The 22,175-nt window shown below is 42.3% G+C and overlaps 1 protein-coding gene and 1 pseudogene across 1 annotated transcript; both read left to right on the forward strand.

The window, feature by feature from the left end:
* The first annotated feature begins 4,883 nt into the window (after positions 1 to 4,883).
* LOC127670551 (nucleolar RNA helicase 2-like) lies at positions 4,884 to 13,909 on the forward strand (annotated as a pseudogene).
* A 1,518-nt stretch (positions 13,910 to 15,427) lies between these two features.
* Positions 15,428 to 16,876, forward strand: LOC127670384 (putative sperm motility kinase W). Its single transcript, XM_052164710.1, has one exon. The coding sequence runs from the start codon at positions 15,428 to 15,430 to the stop codon at positions 16,874 to 16,876; it is 1,449 nt and encodes a 482-aa protein (XP_052020670.1).
* The last annotated feature ends 5,299 nt before the right edge of the window (positions 16,877 to 22,175 follow it).

Genomic DNA, 22,175 nt, shown 5'->3' on the forward strand with positions numbered 1-22,175 from the left:
TCTTATTAGATGTGATTTTTTTTTCAGGTGAGAAATTTGAGTTGAATTTAATTTCATTTTAATTTATTCTTGCTCCCAGGCCTCCATGTATGTTGAAGACTCACAAAGTAGACTCACAGAATACATAATATTTTTGTTATACTCTTTATTTACATTTCAAATGATTTCCCCTTTCCTGTATCTACCTCCCCAAAAGTCCCATAAGCCCTGTTCCCTCCCTCTGTTCTCCAATCAAGCCCTTCCTGCTTCCCTGTCCTGGTATTCCCCTACACTACTGCACTGAGCCTTTCCAGGACCAGTGTCCTTGGTATTATGACAGGAGTCTGAGGTGCAGTGTAGATTGAGCAGCCATAATGTGAGACCAGGTCATTGTCCTGTAGTAGGCTCAGGACAAAAGCCCTATTTCATGTGGGCTTTCCCTCCCAGGTGAGCAATCTTTCTTCACGGGTGGATTGACACCGATTCCCTGCACATGTGGCTGATACACATTCCATGCAACTGTACAACCTCTGGTCACATATGTTATCTGTTCTTGATCTTTCGAACTAACCAGCTTCTTTCATGAGTGTGGCTACATACAGGGAGGAAGGCAGATGGAGAGAGAGGCACATTATTCAATAGGAAGGCTGTTGGAGAAAAATCTCTATGTACAGGGAGGATGGCTGTTGATGACAGACTATGGCTAGATTTCAAAAACAACAACAATAACAGAAAACCCACATAGCCATGGGAAGTGAAAAACTCTACTAAATGATAACTTGGTTTGGGAAGGAGGGAAGGAAGGAAGGAAGGAAGGAGGGAGGGAGGGAGGGAAGGAAGGAAGGAAGGAAGGGAGGGAGGGAGGGAGGGAGGGAGAGGGAGAGGGAGAGGGAGAGAGAGAGAGAGAGAGAGAGAGAGAGAGAGAGAGAGAGAGAGAGAGAGAGAGAGAGAGAGAGAAATAAAGTGTTCTGGCATTCAATGAAAATGAAGCAACAGCATACCCAAAATTGTGGGACTCAATGAAAGCAGTGCTAAGAGGAAAATTCTTAGCACTAAACACCCTGGTAAAGAAGTGGAGTTATCCTACACTAGCAAAATAACAGTACACCCGAGAGCTCTGGAACAAAAAGCTAACACACCCAAGAGGAGGAGATGGCAGGAAATTGTCAAACTCAAGGCTAAAATCAACAAAATAGAAACAAAGAGAAACTAAATAGATACAAAGAGAATGATACAAAGAACCAACAAAACCTGGTTCTTTAAGGAAATCAACAAGATAGATAAATCCCTAACCAAACTAAAGTGCCAGATACAGTATCCTAAATAACATAATAAGTATGGAAAAGGTAGACATAACAAGGGAAACAGAAAAATCATCAGATTCTACTACAAAAGGCTATGCTCAATAAAAGAGGGAAATCAAGTGGAAATGGATGAATTTCTAGACAGATAAAACATACCAAAGTTAAGAGCAGGTAAACTATTTAAACAGGCCCATGTCCCCTAAGAAAATATAAGAATTCCTTAAAAACCTCCCAACCAAAAACAGGCCAGGGCCAGATGACTTCAGTGCAGAATTCTACCAGACCTTCAAAGAAGAGTTAATACCAAAACTCTACAAACTATTCCATAAAATAGAAATGGAAGGAACACTACCTAATTCATTCTAGGAACCCACAATTACTCTGATACCTAAACCACACAGTAAAGACCCAACAAAGAAAGAGAACTTCATATCAATTTCACTTACATAGATGCATATATACTCAATAAAATTCACACAAACTGAAGTCAACAACATATAGAAACCATCATTCACCATGATAAATTAGACTTCATCCCAGGGATGTTCAATTGTTTCAATGTATGAAAATCCATTAATGTAACCCACTAGATAAACAAACTGAAAGAAAAATAACTTGGCATTCTCATTACATGCTGAAAAATCATTTGACAAAACACAATACCCCTTCATGTTAAAAAGTATTGGAGAGACCACTAATTCAATGCCCATACATAAATAAAATAAAACTAAAATAGATGGGAAGGGTTGGTTGGGAAAACAGGGGGAGGGAAGGGGGCTGATGGGACTTTCGGGGAGTGGGGGTCTAGAAAAGGGGAAATCATTTTAAATGTAAATAAAAATAAATCAGAAAAATCACAATTAAAAAAAAGAAGGCATGGTGAATTGCCAACAAAATATATCTAATTAAAAGAATTTTAAAAAATTAAAATAAAACTAAAATAGAGCAAACCACAAAAAACTATCAAATTAAAAGAAATACCTGAAGCAATACAACTAAATTCAGGAATAAGACATGAATGTCCACTCTCCCCATAACTATGCAATATAGCCCTGGAAGTTCTAGCTAGTGCAGTAAGACCACATAAGAGATCAAGGGGTTACAACTTTGCAAAGAGGTCAGAGTATCACTATATGCCAGTGATATGGTAGTATACATAAGCAAACAAAAAATTCTACCAGGAAACTTCTACACCTGATAAACAACTTAAGCAAAGCTGCTGGAAATTAAACTCAAATTTATCTGTAGCCTTCCATTATACAATGATAAATGGTCCTGGAAAGAGTCTTAGGGAAACACCACCATTCAATGTAGTCACAAATTATAAAATGTATCAGGGAAACTCTAACCACAAAGTAAAATATCTGTATGACAAGAGTTTCAAGTCTCTCAAGAATAAATTGAATGAGAACTCAGAATATGAAGTGATATCTTACGCTCATGGCTTGGTAGAATTAACATCCTGAAAATGGCCATCCTACTAAAAGCAATCTACAGATTCAACACAATCACCATCAAAATTTGAACATAAATATTCAAAAACTGGGAAAGAGTAATTCTGAAAATCAAAACAACAAAAAGCAGAATAGGGAAAAACATTCTTAAAAGAACTTCTGTAGTAATTATCATCCTGACCTTAAGCTATACTAAAAACTGCATGGTATTCTTACAAAAACACACAGGTTTATCAATAGAATAGAAATAAATACCAAGCAATAAAACCACACACTTATGGACAATTGATCTTTGACATTGAAACAAAAAATATACATGGGAAAACTAACGCATCTTCAATGAATGGCACTGGTCTAACTGGCAGTCTGTACGTAGAAAAAGGAACATAGATCATGCTCTTCACCTTGCACAAGTCTCATTTCCAAGTGGATCAAAGTCCTCAACATAAAAAACACACTGAATCCAATAGTAGAGAAAGGAGAAAATTGTCTTGAAGAAATGGAATGGGGTTGGGAGATTTCCTAAAGAGAATTCCAGTGCCTGGGGCTCTAAGATCAAGAATTGATTAATTAGACCTCATAAAACTGGAAAGCCTACATACTGCAACAGATACTACCAATAGGACAAAGCAGCCATCTAAAGATTGGGAAATATATCTTTACTAACGCCACATCCAATAGAGGGCTAATATCCAAAGTGTATAAAGAACCCAAGAAGCTAACCACCAAAACCCCAAATAATCCAATATAAAAATGGGGCATACAAGTAAATAGAGAAATCACAACAGAGGAATCTCAAATGGCCTAGGAGTACATAAAGAAATGTGAAAAGTCTGTAGTGATCCCAGAAATGCAAATCAAAACAACCCTGAGATTCCACCTTACACCAATCAGAATGGCTAAGATCAAAAACCCTGCTAATAGCACATGTTGGCATGGACACAGAGGAAAGGGAGCACTCATCCATTGCTCAGGGATTGCAACCTGGTATAATCACTCTGAAAAGCAATCTGGAGGCACTTCAGAAAACTGCAAGTAGAGATACCTGAAGACCCAGCTACATCACTTTTAGGCATATCAACAAAAGATTCCCTACCATGCCACAGGACCACATGTTCCACGATCGTCATAGTGGCCATATGTGTGATAGCCAAAACTAGAAACAACCAAGATGTCCCACAATGGAGGACTAGATACAGAAAATGTAGTTCATTTACACAATGTCAGCTGTAAACCATGAGGACATCATGAGTTTGGCAGACAAATGGTTAGAACTAGAAAATAACACCATGAGTAATGTGACTGAGACCTAAAATAACATGCATGTTTTGTACTCACTCAGTGAATATTAGCCCCCCAAATTACACAGTACCCAGGATACAATCCTCAGAAATGAACAGTGTTAACAAGCTGAAACCTAATTGAAGACGACTCAATCTAACTTTGTAGGGAGAAGAAAGCAATCATGGAGGGGGTGGGGGAGGGAGGGACCCGAATGAGAGAAAAGTCAGGGAAGGGAATAGTACAACATGATCAGGTATTGGTGGTGAGAGGAAAGAGGACCAGAAGAAAGAATAGAAACAGGCATTTTCAGCAGATGGGAGTTGGAGGGACCCTATAGAAAGTACCAGAGACCTGGGAGGTAAGGGACTCTCAAGATTCAAAAGGAGGGACCTTAGATGAAATGACCAGCAGTGCAGAGAGGAAACTTGTAGAGCCCACCTCCAATAGAAAGACAGGGCATCAAGTGTAGGGATGAGGTTTCCATCCCACAGCCAAAATCTCTGATGCAGAATTGTTCCTCTCTAAAAGAACTGCTCTGTGAGAGGCCCAACAAGCAGCTGAAGTAGTCAGATACAAATGTTTACACCCAAATAATGGACAAAAGCTGGGGAACCCTGTGGTGGAATTCTGTAAGAGCTGAAGAATCTAAGGAGGAGGATGAGCCCTTAGGGAGACCAACAGTCACAACTAACCAGGACCCCCAAGATCTCTCAGACAATGAACCAAAACCAGGCAACACACACCAGCTGATATGAGACCCCAACACATATACAGCAGAGGATCCCCTTGTCTGGCCCCTGTGATAGAAATCACAATTAGCCCTCAAGAAACTTGAGGACCCAGGGTATGGAGAGGTCTAGTGATGGTTGGAGACATTGTCTTGGAGATTCAGGGGGAGAAATGGGATGAAGAAGAGTCAGAGGTTAGACCAGAAAGGGGGATAACAAATGGACTATAAAAAAAAGATTAAAGAGTAAAAACAGTAAAAATAAAAACAAAAACAAAAAAGGATACACCCTGTTCTTAAAAGTAGCAGTGACATTCACAAACGAATGTTGAGAAATGAGCAAATTAACTGTATGTAGCACAGAGTAGAGTGACCAAAAAGTGAGAGAAGGTGGGTGGGTAAGGAGGCAGACCTGTCCCACACAGCAGACCTTGCTGCCTGTGCTGCACATGATAGGGCTTCTCTCAGTCATAAATCTGATCATTCTTCTTGTTGTTGTTGTTGTTTAAAAACAAAAAGAATTTCTACTTTTCTTTAGTGAGACAAATGTGAAAAGCACTGTCAAAGGTCCACCTTCTACATGTGCCCAGATGTTGGTCTCTGATCCAGGAGAGGTGATGTGCATCCCTCCATTCCCGGGTTCTGACGAAACCTTAGCTCCAGTGCTCTCAGAAGAACAAACCCTCAGTTGGAGAATACAGACACAAGCTGCCTTCCCTTAAGGTCTTACGCCTTTGCTCTTGCTTTCTGTTTGCATTGGAAGCTGACCTTTATAGACTGTGTTTCTTGACCTCCAGCTATGGCACCTAAGGCATCAGCATGTCCTGAGCAATAGCTCCATCCTGGTTGCTCTCCTCCAGTGAGTGCATTTCATGAGCACCAGTTAAGTAGGGAAAAAGGCTACTGAGACCCTGCCCAGGATCTGAGGTTGTAGAGAGTCAGTCTCTGGTTGTCTTCATTGCAGGAAGTTAGGGGGCTCTGGGATCTTCTTAGACTTCTTGTGCCTCTGCTACATTCACATGAGACAAGATGCCTGGATTCCATGGACTGGTCCCACATAGAAATTACATATACACGCATATTCATACATATTTGAATACATATATGTGTTTATGTATATACATACATACACACACACACATCTAAACCTGTCACCTTGATTTTCAGTCTTTAAGACAATTCAACCACTGTCTACTAATTCTTTACCTGCCTGACCCTTCTTCCAGACACTTTCAGAGGCCCAGTACCATTACGGACATTGACTCAGCTCGGACACTGTTTGAGCCTTTCACATCTGCTGAGCTCGGCGTTCTCTCACAGGGCTGTGACTGACAGGGCACACATGAGATTAATAGCAGACTAATGAGCATTTGCGGAGCCCCATGACTGAGGAAGGGTTCACTGCTTCTCAGCACTGCATGCATGGCAGCAATTAAATAGCTTATTGGTCACAGGTTCATTGTTTTCTGATTTGCTGTCCTCCTAGCATTCTGTGTCTCTGTTATCATCACGATCCACACTTAATGTCTGACTAGGAGATATTTGTGTGCAGAATGAGGAAGCCACTAACTATCCCTGGGTAATCCTTGTCTCCAGTAGGCCAGTGGTTTTCCATATTTAGGGGTTAGAAACTGTAAGACACACAAGCACAGGTGCCAAGACCATCACACTCAGCACAGTAGTTGGTGGGGTAATCCACTTAGAGAAGTACATTCACAGGTCACCTGACATTGAGTTGCCAGAGATGGGGGAAGGGAGAACAGTCAGTGGAAGAGTCTATAGTCTCAAACCCTTGGGTTCTCTGAAAAGTTTGGGAGGCACTGGTAATACTTTTGTGACTTGGCAAAGGAAAGAGACACATGGCTAGTGGAATGTGTCTAGTGTTCATAGGGAATTCTATGACTTACATTTCTCCTTACATTCACTCAGAAGTGATGTGATACAGTACCTCATGATGAAAACAGCAGGGTATTAGGAGAAAGAGCAAGTGATGTCATTGTGTCCGTGGTCAGGAATCCCAAGAAGCTGAAGGTTGATTATCTAGTTGCTTTCTCAGTTTGATACAGCTGGAAATGCATCCTGAGGAAATTTTCCAGAAACCATCCATGGTGTGTCTTACCTACCTTAGAGAAAATCTCTCAAAAACACTCAGACACATTCCCATTTGTTTCCATCATCTGTCACAGTACACAAAGAAGATTAATTTCTGGGAAGCCAAGGTACTCACAGAGAGAAGTTCTTAAAGTTCAGAAAGATTACTTCGGATCAAGACCAATGCTGGCTAAAAAAGGAGATGGGAGGGCACAGAGCCAAGATCTTGGAAACCACATGGAGCTGGCTGAATGTGAGGCTGCCAGACACCAAGGGAGAGGGGGAAGAAGAACAAACACTTGGCCAGCTCCAAAGGGGGAGGGAGGACAGCAGAGACAGCTGTTCCCTGGTGACACAAGCTTTACCCAAGTGAACTGTCATTGTCTCACCTTTGCTGGCCCACAGCTGACACCCCAAACACAGCCCAGGCACACTACACTTTACCAGGTGGCTGCCTGTGCACAGAACCCTGTGCTGTGGAGGACAGACACTGCCAACAGGTCTGCTCCCCACAGAGCCACTTAAGATGAGCCCCTCATTTGCACACAGTGAGCACAGGAGCTTCCAATTACCTGAATACAGCCATTTCAGGCACTCCATAGTGCTTGCCTCATCTTAGCCTGGCACAGCCTGAGTTGCCTGGGCAGGCTCTCTTGGCACATTCTTTTCCCCTGAGATTGGGAAAGCAGTAAATGGAAGGGTCACCGGGTCAATGGAGTCTGTCTTTCACTGCTTGAACTCTGATCAAGGCTGAGTGTGCAGGGCTCAGATGGGTGCTGAGGACAACCAGCACCATTGCAGGTCCCCTTTCATTAAATACAAGACATGCTAGCTAGCCTGGCTCAGTGAGCTAATTAGGGTATGGGGGAGGGGGTCGAAGTACAGAGCATCCTGCCTGTGCCTTGAAGCCTGTGCATTGCTTTTGTTTGTGATCTTGCAACAAACTCAGAAATGGCTCCTACCCAGCCCCACTAAAAAGCTTGTTTCTGGAGCCTTCTTCAAGGATTCACATGGTACCTTCCTTCTAACCTTCAGGAAGATGTTTGTCTTCCAGCTGCTCAGGGCTCTCAAGCCCAGACCCTGCTTTAGAGTCCTGGAGTGACCACAACGCCTGACTGCTGTCTCAGGGGTACAAGAGCCTGTTTGGACTCAGAAGTAAAAGTAAGGTAATTTTGAAGGAAACAACTCATTTCTAAAGACGACATGGTGACATGCCTTTTCATTTTACATCCTCTGCCTCCTAGGCTAATTTTTTCAGCATAAAACATTTCAAATATACTATATATGGCTCTAGTTGTAAAGTGTATTGTGGACTTGCAGGGGAGTGCCTTGTGTGCCAGGCCCAGATTTCTCTTGACACCAGAAGATGATAAGCAATGGTGTCAAGAGACCAGCTCCACACTGCCCCCTGCCAGTGAATACTGGACAGTAGCTACTTGGAACTGCAGTGGGGTGGGTGGTGCTCTGTGCATATGTAGCTAAACCAGTTGTTCTCAAAGTAGAGTTCCCAGGTACTGTAGAAAGAATTTTCAACTGAGGAATGTAGGATGGACTAAAAGCACCTAAAGAAATGTTCAACATCCTTAGTCATCAGGGAAATGCAAATCAAAACAACCCTGAGATTCCCCCTCACACCAGTCCAAAGGGCTAAGAACAAAAACTCTGGTGCCAGCAGATGCTGGCCAGGATATGGAGAAAGAGGAACACTCCTCCATTGTTCATGGGATTGCAAGCTGGTACAACCACTTTGGAAATCAGTATGTTGGTCCCTCAGAAAATTCAACATAATATTCCCTGAGGACCCAGCTATACCACTCCTGGGCATATACCCAGAAGATGCTCCAACATGTAATAAGGACACATGCTCCATTGGTTCATAGCAGACTTATTTATAATAGCCAAAAGCTGAAAAGAACCCAGATATTCTTCAACAGAGGAATGGATACAGAAATTGTGGTACTTTTGCACAATGGAGTACTACTCAGCTATTAAAGCAATGAATTCATGGAATTCTTAAGCAAACTGATGGAACTAGAAAATTATCATCCTCAGTAAGGTAGCACAATCACAAAATAGCACACATGGTTTGTGTTCACTAATAAGTGCATATTAACCCAAAAGATCTGAATACTCAACATACAATTCACAGACCACGTGAAGTTCAAGAAAAAGGAAGACCAAAGTGTGTGTGTGGGGGGGGGGGATGGTTCCTTCCTTCTTAGAAAGCAGAACAAAATACTTTCTGGTTCTTTCTGATCCCTGTAAATCTCTCCCAGGAAAACAGCTTAATATTCTTCTTTTCTAGCTCTCTCCATGGCTCTGATTAAGTAGATTCTTTTCCCCCTGTTTTCTCAGGAGAGTGGGCATATCCTCTTCTCTTGAATTTTCTCTGATTCAGATCATTTCTACCACTCAATTAGATATAACATTCAAACATGCTGCTACTTTCTATATTATTAACTTTATCTTCATCATTTGGGATTAAATATGTGCATTAAGGGTGAATCACACCTCTACTAGGAACATGATTTACCAGAAAACATCACAATCACTGGTATCAGAGTGTAATCAAATATCCTGCGAGAATTCATGGATAGTGAGACTAGTATTCAGCAGTTTGGAAGATCAAAGTGTGGGTGCTTCAGTCAATATTAGATGGGAAACAAAATACACACAGGAGCAAACATGGGGACACATTGTAGAGCACAGTCTGAAGGAAAGACCATCCAGAGACTATCCTGCCTGGGGATATAGCCTATATACAGTCACCAAACCTTGACACTATTATGGATGCCAAGAAATGCTTGCTGAAAGGAGCCTGATATGGCTGTCTCCTAAAAGGACCTGCCAGAGCCTTCCAAATACAGAGGTGGATGCTTGCAGCCAACCATTGGACTGAGCACAGGTTCCCCAGTGGAGGAGTTTGAAAGAGGCCTGAAGGAGCTGAAGGGGTTTGCAACCCCCTAGGAAGAACAACAATATCAACCAACCAGATCCCCCTGAGCTCCCAGGGACTAAGCCATGAGCCAAAGAGAATACAAGGCTCCAGCTGCATATGTAGCAGATGATTGCCTTGTCAAACATCAAAGGGAGGAGAGGTTCTTGGTCCCATGAAGGCTTGATAGATGCCCCAGTGTAGGGGAATCAAGGGCAGGGATGCAAAAGTGGGTGGGTGTGTTAAGGAAAACCTTTATAGAAGCAAGGGAAGGGAGATCTCACCAGACTTAAACATGTTGTCCTGGGTGAATTTGACCAGAAGTTGGATATGAGTTTTGCTGATCAGCTGGAAGAAATTTCACATGTAGCATTCAAGACAGATTCTGAAGTCAACCCCCAAACATTGCTTTTCTCTGCAACTAGCTCAAATTGGGTATCTAATGTTGTTAAAAGATACATGAAATCTACATATGAACAGATAGACCTGATTGGTAAAAAAAGACTCAGAAAGCAGCTATAGCTGTGGAGCACCTGGAGATTAAGTTTCACTGGACAGAGTGCAGCACTGATTGGTGATGTGATCTGAGAGTACAGTAGTCATCATGGGCACCCAATCATCTCTGTGAAACTAAGAAGGATGACCAGGAACTGTTACAAAACACATGCACAAAGCAGGATGCCTAGTCCTTACATGGCAAAATTCTGCCGAAGCAAGGGAAATTACCCTGAAAGGTTTCCAAAATGGCAATTTTAGAATTTGGGTGGTTACCAATGTTGTTGCCCATGTGTTAGACATCCTGAGGTTTACTTGATCATTAAGGACTGTCAACCCAAGGATGTGGAGTTTTACAGTCATTATTCGGAGTGAACAGGAAAAGCAGGAAAGTCAGGCTTTTGCATCTGCATTTATCAGCACAAAGAAGAGTACCAGTTAGCTCAAGTGGAGCAGAAATCAGGAATTAAGTTTAAATGAATAGCTGTTCCTTCTGCAACAGAAATAATAAAGGCCTCCAGCAAAGATGCCATCAGTCTTTAGGATTCGGTGCCTCCCACTGCCAATGGCCATATCAAGCAGTCAGCTGAGAAGCTGATTGAGACAAAGGACCTCTAGAAGCCCTGGCAGTTGCTCTGGCCTACATCCCAACCAGCACTCTGTGATCAACCAGGAAGCCGACTTTGCAACCAGGATCCTGCGCTATTTAGATGCCCAACATTAGTTGTGCTTGGCAAGAAGATAAGGAGCAGCTAGGTGAGAACATCAATGCCAAAGTGAAGAAGATGGTCTTCCTCAAAGAAAACTGGGAGATTGTTTTGTCTGCACTGAATGAGTCACAGAAATACAGGAGAATCGGCATGAATCGAGATGCTGGCAGCTCACCTTGGCCACTGAGCAGCCAGAGCAGGATGGACCCCAGATTGATATCGAAGCAGCCAGGGCTACATGGAGAAAACCTCTCTTCAAAAAAAAAGAAAAAGAAAAAGAAACAAACAAAGATAGAAATAAAATAAAAGAAAAGAAAAGAAAAGAAAAGAAAAGAAAAGAAAAGAAAGAAAATAAAAGAAAAAAACCTGGAGATAAATACAATGATAGATGGCCATTTGACCATATATAATATTATTTTGGTGTAAGCAATAAATAATTAATATGTTCGGTAATTATTGTAGTTTTATATAACACCTTTAAGTAAGTTCAAAATAAAGCTGATATAGATAAGTCAGAAACCGGATACTAGGTTAGAGGCCGGATAACAGAGATGAGAGTATTTTTAAAATCAGAACAGAGTCTTAAAAGAATCCAATCTGGAACTTAGAATGAGAGAAGAAGAATTTCTAGAGGAGCAAATTGCAGGACGGCTTGAAGCATGACACTGGCAGCTCATAGAGGCTCAACATTCTGTTAAAATTGAGACTCTGATTTGTAATAAAATTAATTAAATTTCCATAGCAATAGCACACAAGAGATGTGTTTCATTAAATGTCATGTGCTTGATTTTGTTGAGTTTGAAATTTTTAAAAATGTACATATGTTAATACATCATGCACTGGATACATATTTAGTCTTCTAAGCAGCTTCAGCTTTGGAAACCTTAGTCTTGACTTTTGAAAGGGATGGTTCTGAAACTGCACATTTATTAGAGATGGTGGCTATCGTGGAAATGTCTTTGCAGATCAGAGCTGATGGTGCTTTAACCTGTGTATCTATCCATTACACACTTTTCCCATTGTGGCATAAAAGTGTTATACATCACCAATGTACAGACCAAGCAATTATGGAGAACTCTCACAGGACTTCAAAGGAAATGCTTCTGGAACAAAAAGGAGATCTGAGATCCTCCAAAGATAGTTTAAATCATGCTTTATTGACTTGAAATTTTAAGATGGCAATGAGACAGTTTATTCAGCTGCACAAGATCTTAGAATGCACTGTTTAGATTTAGATAAGCATAACTATGTGATAACCTCAGAACAGAAGGCAGCAAATATTCTGCATAGGGAAATTGAATGTGATACTTTTTAAACAGGAAAAGGAAAACTGTGGAATCCTTCAAAATTAATAAAACTCAGAGTTGACAGGGAGAGACCTCCTGAAGATCCTTGCTACAGACCAGAAAGAAATCACGAAGATCAACAAAACAGGTTACTTATTTTTCTGATCCCTCTACCTGGGAACTGCACTCAAACTGTCTGAGACATGAAAAAGTCTATAGCTTGGACTTCAGCTAAGTATTGCTAATAATCTTGTTGGCTACAGATTCTTCAGGGTGGATTCATGTCATTCTTTGAAATGACATGGATGAAAATTCATATTAAACTTTGTGTATATAGTCCAAGCTAACTTAGGAAAACAACAACCTACCAGCTCAAACAGACATCATCACATCCTCTTCAGCTGATTGAGCACACTTCATATTCCATATATTTGTTCATGCAGAAATGTGTATTACCTGTAAAATTTTATATGCTTACAGACACCAATGAAGTAGAAGCCATGACAAGATTCACTCTCAGGGATCCTGGGTAGGGTATTATGACCCTGAGAAATATTTATTCTAGCATCTTGCTAGGCTCAGTTTCAGACTATGTAAATAGCTTTTTCATCAAAATTCACTTCTAGGAAAGCTTGAAAGCTGCTGATCCCAGTTGGTCTGGACTCTTAGACTTTTCCACGAGGGTCTTGGTTTAATTAAGCCTTATATCTTTTAGTAAACAGAACTTGGACAACTGATAGTACAACCAGCTTTCTTAATACTGGCCAATTCCCCAATTTTTTGGACACACATAAGGAAAAGACACCACCAAAGAGTAGGAAGCAATTTCAAGAGAATGACATCCCGTTCACCAAAAGTGGGGTGGATGGTTGTGGTTATAAATCACGTTATTTATATTTGTCCTCCTTTAAGGGGGATTACTTAAAAGTTGTTAATTGGCTTGGTCAGTGTGGAATCACAGTAAGGGAGGTTAGACTCAGGACTTTCTTTTTCTCTTCCCTTCTCTTTCCTTGATCCTTCTCTTGCTCCTATCTAATGCTCAAGGAGAGTGGAAGAAGGCATTAAAAGAAAAGTGTGATAGGGGAATAATAGCATGTATATGTATAGGTGTATATATGCATATATATTTGTACATATGCATATATGTGTGGATATGTGTGTATGAGTGTGTGAATAAAGCAGTAGATTATGAAAATCAACTTTTAGACCAAAGAACATAACAAGCCAAATATTTTCACATTTGCTTTGTATCTTCATACAGAATAGGATTATATTTGCAAGAATATACTATGTATATATGTTTCAAATCTCATTAAGGTATTATACCTATGTAATGTGGAGTTCTATTCATTGAAGGCTGCTGTTGCAAACTGTCTGGGATAATTAAGAAATGCAAGTTACTGGTTAGTCAAACAAACTTACAGACTTGTTAGATATGAATATTGTTGATTACAAAAAATGTATAATAGGTTAAACATATATTAGCTACGAACAATCAATTCACATATATTATAGTCTTCAAACACCTCAAACATCTACAGAATATGGCATTTCTAGATGTTTTGTTAATAAAACAGTCTTAAGGTGAGGCATGTCTGTTCCTGGCAGCACACGGACATCTTCAAAGTAGATGATGAGCACTGAAGAACCACTATATGGAGTTTGCTTCAAACATGACAAGCTAGACACTAGGCAAGAAATTGTGCTCGCCTAAACTGCAGACAAATGCTGTCCAAGATGTAGATAAATAAGACACAGGGAAGTCGATGCCCAAGCTTTGCCAGGAGAAGGTAAGGAGTCCTTCACAATTCCTACTTGAAAGTCTGGCATATATTCTGGGCCGGAAGGCAAAAGATAGATACTCCAAAGATTCATAGACTTTTGGGTGTCTGTCTAAGGAAGCAGCTGTCTGTCAGTTGCATAGATGAGGAAGCTGCTTGTGTTGTATGTTCTGGCAATTGAGGGTATTTAATTCCTCAGGTCTCTGACTGGATTAAAGACTAGGTAGTCAGAGTCCCATATTTCAAAATGGGAAATTGAAATATGGGAAAATTGTTTAGAATTTCAGAAAATGTTATAAGGTCTAGGAGAAACTCTTAGTTGTATGAATGCATAAATTGATAGTAAATGATTTCTGTATACAAATTCAAATTCAATCACCAAGGTAGTTCTGATTGGAGAGTACTTTCCCCTAATGTGTCCAAATACAGATAAAATGGACACTGTGGACCTAAATTCTTATCTGCTGGTTTTCATAGTTGTTCCTCCCTATTAGAGTTTACTAATGTTAGCAATGGACATTTAGTTGGACTATGGAGGGGAATAAGTAAAGAGAATCTCTTTGGTACTATGTATAAGCATCACTTGACAATAAAAAGCGTAATTGAGGGTCAATTTAGCAAGGCAGGAAATAAAAGGTAGGACATCAGGCAGGGGGAGATAGGACTCTAGGAAACAGTGAAGACCTGCAGATTGGCCTTGAACTCTGAGGAAGACAGAAACATGAATCTCAGGAGAGATAACCATTTATGTGGCAGACACAGACTAGAGTAAATGGGTTATATCACTCACAAGCCAGCTGGGGAACTATCCACAGCTTATAGCCTAGGTAGTTCCTCATATATAATTAAGTCTCAGAGTCCCATTCTGAGAACAAAGAGGCTGGGTAGCAAAGCTCAAGATTACATTTTGTGGAGACTTAGCCCCTCTCTGCAGAACACTTGTCTAAAATGCTTGAAAGTCCAGATGGTTGGTTTGACCTACTCAGCACCCAGCTGCAATGGCTGCTAATGCACTCTGCTGCCTGTGATTGCTAAACGAGTTAAGTTTTGATCTGTCTTTTTGATCTGCTGAAGAAGAAGCTTATAGTCTCATTTTTATGAGAATGGAAAGGTCCCTCTGGCTCAGAGTGAGGATAGCCACTGTGGGTTACAACCTCTGGTAGGTGCATTTTGTGCTCTGACCACACAAAAATCCTCTGTGATGGAAGAATGCGTGCCCTCTGTATAAGACTGTGGACTGGCCTGTTGGATTTGTCCATACAGAGCAGGGAGCCGATTTGGGTGACCTGTGGGACTCGTTCAGTGCACTCGATATTGTTAGTTGTGGGTTCCTTGAACCTCACAACCGGTGGTAACCAGAGTGCACGGAACACTCAGCCCCATGGCCAATGATGCCAAAAGCAAGAATTTGGCAAGTCAATACAAAGTACTTTTCCATCTCGGTGAGGGTGCCTTTGGTACTGTCAGATTGGCCTTGCACCTGACAACCAAGGTGATGGTCGCCGTCAAATCGATAGAAATCACCAAGAAGTCCGAGAGAACCATCCTGGCAGAACGCACAGCATTGGAGACCTTAAACCATCCGAACATCATCCGCCTCTTCCAGGTCCTGATAACACCAAGCCACGTTAATTTTATACTCGAATACGCTCCGGGAGGGAACTTATCTGATTTAACAGAGGAGAATGGCCCACTGCAGGAGGCAGAGGCCAAGAAAATATTTGGTCAAGTAGTGTCTGCAGTAAAGTATTGCCACAACAATGACTTTATTCACAGAGACATTAAACCACAGAATGTCCTCAGGGACGCGGAGGGTAACGTCAAGTTGACAGACTTTGGGCTGGCCACCAAGATCAGTCCTGGCAGCTTCCTGAAACGGAGGTGTGGGACCAAGGTCTTTTTTGCCCCAGAACTCGTACTAGGGGAGGCTTACGACGGCAGGAAAACCGATGTGTGGAGTTTGGGCGTGCTGCTCTATTTTATAAGCACTTCGTACTACCCCTTTACAGGAAACAGCGTGAAGGAGATAGAAGAAAATATCGCCACGGGGACCTATCACATTCCACCTTACTTCTCTGGTCACCTTGAAAATCTAATCCACCAGATCCTTACTGTTGCCCCAGAGATGAGGCCCTCCATCGAAGATATTGAAGAACATCCCTGGATACTAAAGGCTGAAGTAAACATCCCCACTGACTCCTATCCAGACTGCGACATCGTAGACAGGCTCCGTGGCATGGGGTTTAATGCCAACGAGATTTTGGAGTCGCTGCACAAGAGAAAGTTTGATGAAAAAATGGGGACCTATTTGCTTTTACAAGAACAGGTACGCCTAGGAATCGAGACTATACCTACCGGTTCAGCCAAGCCTGTCAATCCGTGCCCTACACCACCCCCATCGCCAGCACATGCCTCTAGCCCTGGTCTTCCCCTCAAAAGAAGAGCCAGTGAACCCAACTCTGGCCTCCTCCACATAAGGCCCTCAGGACAGCTGCGACCTGATGCCCTGGCACTATCAGGGCACATAGTGGCCAGAAGTGTCTCCTTGCCGCCCATGGCCCTCCATTTTCCAAAAAAGAAGAGCCCTGCTTCTGCCTCTGCCCCTGCCCTCCACTCTGGAGCCGTGGCTGCCGCGTGTCTTTTCGACACCATCACCGCGGAAGACAAAACACACTTGCCCCTGGAGCAAAGCTGGTCTGTGGAACCACTGCCTCCCCCTGTGAAGAGCGGGCGTTTCAAACGCTTTCGAAAAAGAATCAGGGATTGCCTGTGGAGACTTTGTTGCATCCCCCGGGCTCAAAACACAAAAACCCAGTGTACATCCTCCTAGAACGTGGCTCCCCTGGAAGAGGTTGGATGATGAACCCAATGAACGGATAGGCAAGTATGGGAGGGTGCATTTCGGCTCTGAAGTTTATTCTCTCTGTATTTATTCGTGTCTTCTCATTGGAAATGAGATGTATATTTCCAGGGTCTCTTGAGATGGTCAGATATATTTCTTTTAATTTTAATTTATTTACATTTCAGGTGTTATCCCCTTACCTGGTTTCCTCCTGTCCTGGAAACCCCCTCTCCTATCTACCCTCCTGCTGCTTCTAGTAAGGTGTTCTTCCACCCATCCACCCACTCCCATCTCCACGTCTTCAATTCCCCTACCCTGGGGCATCTATCAGAGCTTCAGAGGACCAAGGAACTCTCCTCCTATTGATGCCTGACAAGGATGTCATCTGCTATTATGCAGCCACAGGTATCTGCACTCCGTGATTGGTGGCTTGGTCTCTGGAAGCTCTGGGAGGTTTGGTTGGTTTGTCTTGTTGTTCTTCCTATGGGGCTGCAAAACCTTTCCACTCCCTCAGACCCTTCTCTACCTCCTTCATTGGGGACCCCATGCTCAGTGCTATGGTTGGCTGTGAGCATCCGACTGTATTTGTAAGGCTCTGGCAGGACCTGTCAGGAGACAGCTATAACAAAGGCATTTTCAGCAAGCTTTTCTTAGCATCTACCATAGTATCTGAGTTTTGTGACTGTATATGGGATGGATCTGCTGCTGGGGCAGACTCTGGATGGTCTTTCCTTCAGGTTCAGCTTGACACTTTGTCTCTGAATCTCCTCCCATTGCTATTTTGTTCCCCCTTCTAAGAAAGACCAAAGTATCCACACTTTGTTCTCCCTCCTTCTTGAGCTTTGTTTGCTCTGTGAATTGTGTCTTGGGTGTTCCCAGCTTCTGGACTAATATCCACTTATCAGAATGTGCATTCATGTGTGGTCTTTTGTGATTCGTTTGCCTAACCTAATGTAATATTTCTAGTTCCATCAATTAGGCTAAGAATTTCATGAAGTCACTGTATTTAATAACAGAGTATTCCATTGTGTAAATGTATCACATTTTCTGTATCCATTCTTCTGTTGAGGGACATCTGGGTTCTTTCCAGCTTCTGGCTATTATAAATAAGGCTGCTATTATGCCCTTAGCCTTAAAAAAGCTTTGCAATTCTATGAGGTCCCAATTGTCAATTCTTGATCTTAGATTATAAGCCATTGGTGTTCTGTTCAGGAAATTTTCCGCTGTGCCAATGTATTTGAGACTATTTCCCACTTTTTCTTCTATTAGATTGAGTGTATCAGGTTTTCTGTAGAGGTCCTTGATCCACTTGGATTTGCGCTTTGTACAGGGAAATAAGAATGGATCGATTTAAAAACAATACAAAACAAAAGAATGGATCGGTTTGTATTATTTTTTATTAGATACATTCTTTATTTACATTTCAAATGATTTCCCCTTTCCTGGTTCCATGCCCCCAAAGTCCCAGAAGCCATCTCCCCTCCCCTGTTCCCCAATCACCCCCTAACGCTTCCCTGTCCTGGTATTCCCCTACACTGCTGCATCAAACCTTTCCAGGACCAGGGTCCTCTTCTCCCTCTGATGCCCAACAAGGCCATCCTTTGCTGCCTATGTGTCTGGAGCCATGGGTAACACCATGTGAACTCTCTGGTCGATGGTTTTGTGCCTGGGAGCTCTGGGAGTTCTGGGTGGCTCATTTTGTTGTTCTTCCTATGGCACTGCAAACCCCTTCAGCTCCTTGGGTCCTTTCTCTAGCTCCCCCATTAGAGACCCTGTGTTCAGTTCAATGGCTGACTGAGAGTGTCGCCCTCTGTATTTGCCATGCCCTAGCAGAGCCTCCCAGGTGACAGCTATATCAGGCTCCAGTCAGCAAGCACTTGCTGGCATCCTCAATAGTGTCTGGGTTTTGTAACTGTATATGGGATGGCACTTGTGGGAATCCTCAATAGTGTCTGGGTTTTGTAACTGTATATGGGATGGCACTTGTGGGAATCCTCAATAGTGTCTGGGTTTTGTAACTGTATATGGGTTGGATCCCTAGGTGGGGCAGTCTCTGGATGATCTTTCCCTCAGTCTCTGCTCCACCCTTTGTCTCTGTATCTCCTTCTGTGAGTATTTTGTTCCCCCGTCTAAGAAGGACCAGAGTATCCATACTTTCTTCTTCCTTCTTTTTAGGCATCATTTGATATGTGAATTGTGTCTTGGGTATTCCTAACTTCTGAGCTAATATCCACTTATCAATGAGTGCATACCATGTGTGTTCTTTTGTGATTAGGCTGCCTCACACAAGATGATATTTTCCAGTTCCACCCATTTGCCTAAGAATTTGATGAATTCATTGTTTTTAATAGCTGACTAGTATTCTATTGTGTAAATATATGACATTTTCTGTATCCATTCCTCCGTTGAGGGACATCTGGGTTCTTTCCAGCTTCTGGCTATTATAAATAGGGCTGCTGTGAACATAGTAGAGCATGTATCCTTATTACATGGTGGGGAATCCTCTGGGTATATGCCCAGGAGTGGTATAGCAGGATCTTCTGGAAGTGAGGTGCCCAGTTTTCAGAGGAACCGCCAGACTGATTTCCAGAGTGGTTGTACCAATTTGCAACCCCACCAGCAGTGGAGGAGTGTTCCTCTTTTTCCACACCCTCTCCAATACCTGCTGTCTCCTGAGCAGAGGCTTTGAAAGCACCACATTCTAAAACAAGTGAGGCTAGAAATATGGTTGCATATGACAAGCACTACTATACTTGCTGCAACTGATGTAAGGGATGATCCCCATTCATGTTTATCCAATGCTATTCAAGCATGAGTGTGATACTTTTGCTAGAATAACAACTGAGTGTTTCAAGTTTGTTGATATATAGAAGGAAAGGGTATTAATTGTGTTTTGGTAAAACTACCCATGTCTGTCCATGACTGAGATAAATATACACTGTGTCCTTGTGAGAAAGGGGAAAGAAGGCTGAGGAAGGTCTCTCCTGAGGACGACTGTCCTGACAACACGGAAACCCATCAAGGCTCACAGAAAAGGTCCGCATTTGAAGCCCTGCTTGACAGGCCATAGACCCAGAATCTCTCCTTTCTCCTTGCTTTCTTTGTAAAATATTCTCTGCCTCAGACACACACATTTCAGTCATTCTCACAGCTGTCACCTGGTCACATAGTCTGCATGCCATCCACCTCTTATACCTCTCCCTTTGTGCAACATGGAAAGATGGTGGTCATGTCCAGTGTCCTAAGAGCTCAAGACTAAGCCTGCTTTACTGCACAATTAGACCTACCATAGCAGGCTGTGTTCTTGTGTAACATGGGCATATGTTGGACATGTCCAGTATCCTAACAGCTATAGAATGAGCCCACTTCCTTACACAAGTAGGCGGGTCACAGCAGGCTTTTCTGTGAACCATTTAGGCATCTTTATCCTTTGTATGCTTTCCTTGTAAAGTAGACCTAGGGGATATCTGAGGACATCCTTCTATCTTGTAAGTCTTCATAGCTCCTCCATCATGCCCTTGGCCTTTTTGGTGAATCAAGGCTCCAATTCCACCCCTTGCCAATGGCAGCCAAACCACACCCCATTCATTCCTCACCTGGTCCTGATCTCATCTCCAAACTACTCAGAGGACATAATCCAACTGTCAATTCTCTGAGGTCCAGATGATGAGCTGACACTTGGAGGGAAAGCAGAGGTGAAATATGCTCTCTGGCATCCTTAGAGAGTTTTAGTGCTTCAAAATCACATAAAGGAAGACCATGACTTCATGGCCTTTGTAAACACCATATCGGACATGAAACAATGACATTGTGAGTCCTCTAAAGTGGCAGTAGCCCATAGTCTCAGAGCAGATGCTGTGTCTTTTTAAATCATAGGGGAGTGATAGTCTCCTTCTTCCACAGATATGAGCTGGGTTTAGTGCAGGTCATGCTGGGCGATGAGCATGTTCAATCAGAAGGTAGCATTTTTCTTCTGGCCCAACATGGAGCCATGGATCACCAGACTCTTTTGAGCTGAACATAGGGAGCCACTGGGCTATAGGCCAGTGGGATCTCTGATGCAGAAGTTCCTCCACTTCCTGTACATTCTACCCACATACCAACCATGCTCTCTTCATTCCCAGAATGTTATAGTATCCTTTAAGCCTTCCCAGTCTCTCTAGACTACTCACTCTGGCTAGTTATTAGCACTTCCTATGGAGGATGCCAATGAAAACCCATGTAGTTTTTTTTTTAATTGTCATTGCACACTTTTACTGTTCTGTTTGGTATTAAGTGAACATTCTTGAAAATCTACTTAAAACTCCACATACAAGATGTTTTCAGGACCATGTCAGTGCTGCTGCCCCAAGCTGTTATTCCCCCAAGACCTTGCTCCAACCTGAGAAGTTATCTCATCCCCGAGATTTGCTCAGTCTTTCTAGTATTTGCTCAGTTGTACCTGCCCCATGGTTCCTGGGAATGTTTCCTTCTGGTTTCTAGCATTCTGCTTTTAACTGGAAGACTACCTCATTTTTCTACGGTGATTGGTGAGTAAACCATCTCCCTTATCTTATCTCCTGTGAAGTTACAATTATAAAACAACTTGCAAGAGGGAGGTGAAAAGACCACGTGCAGTGTTGTATTTATGGGCATAATTGTCAAGGTTACTCATAGACATGAGACTGCGGTGGGTCAAGAGAAACATAGTAAGGTTCTAACTCCTGTCAAATTCCCAGTGATGTGTTCAAATGTGTGATGCTTAAACTTTGGAGAACACATTTGATAGTTGGGAACCTAAATAATCCTTTTCAAAGGCCTAGGCTAGGGCCTAGCCATGCAGAATCCAAAGAATTCTACTTCACGTTTTAGGTTTACCCAGGCCTGAAAGACAAATCTACTAATAGCCTTTGGCATTTCCAAAAACATCTAGTAAAGCCAGATGCTACTACTAGATGCCATGAATGAAACTTTTCTTGTAGTTTGCTACCCTTTGGCATTTTACCTTCCTTTCTTATCATGTGTGCTTGCTGCCTCTTGGATAATACCATGCTCCCTTTTCTGCAGTACCAGCCTTCCCCAACAATCTGGGCGATTATAAAGGCTGGATGATGTTGCAATGAGGGATCTACTGGCATATGCCCTAAATAGAAGCTGAGTGAGTTGTGGGGTTTTCCCAAGTTCAGAGTACTTGTGCAGAGTGAGGAGGACAGGTACCCACTTGAATCAGTGGTCATGCTTTATCCATACAGTGCTCTACTCTGGACCACAGCGCAGGATAGGAGCATGACACTTAGTTGGATTGCCC

The sequence above is a fragment of the Apodemus sylvaticus genome, chromosome 20, assembly GCF_947179515.1.
Source record: "Apodemus sylvaticus chromosome 20, mApoSyl1.1, whole genome shotgun sequence".
Taxonomy (NCBI): domain Eukaryota; kingdom Metazoa; phylum Chordata; class Mammalia; order Rodentia; family Muridae; genus Apodemus; species Apodemus sylvaticus.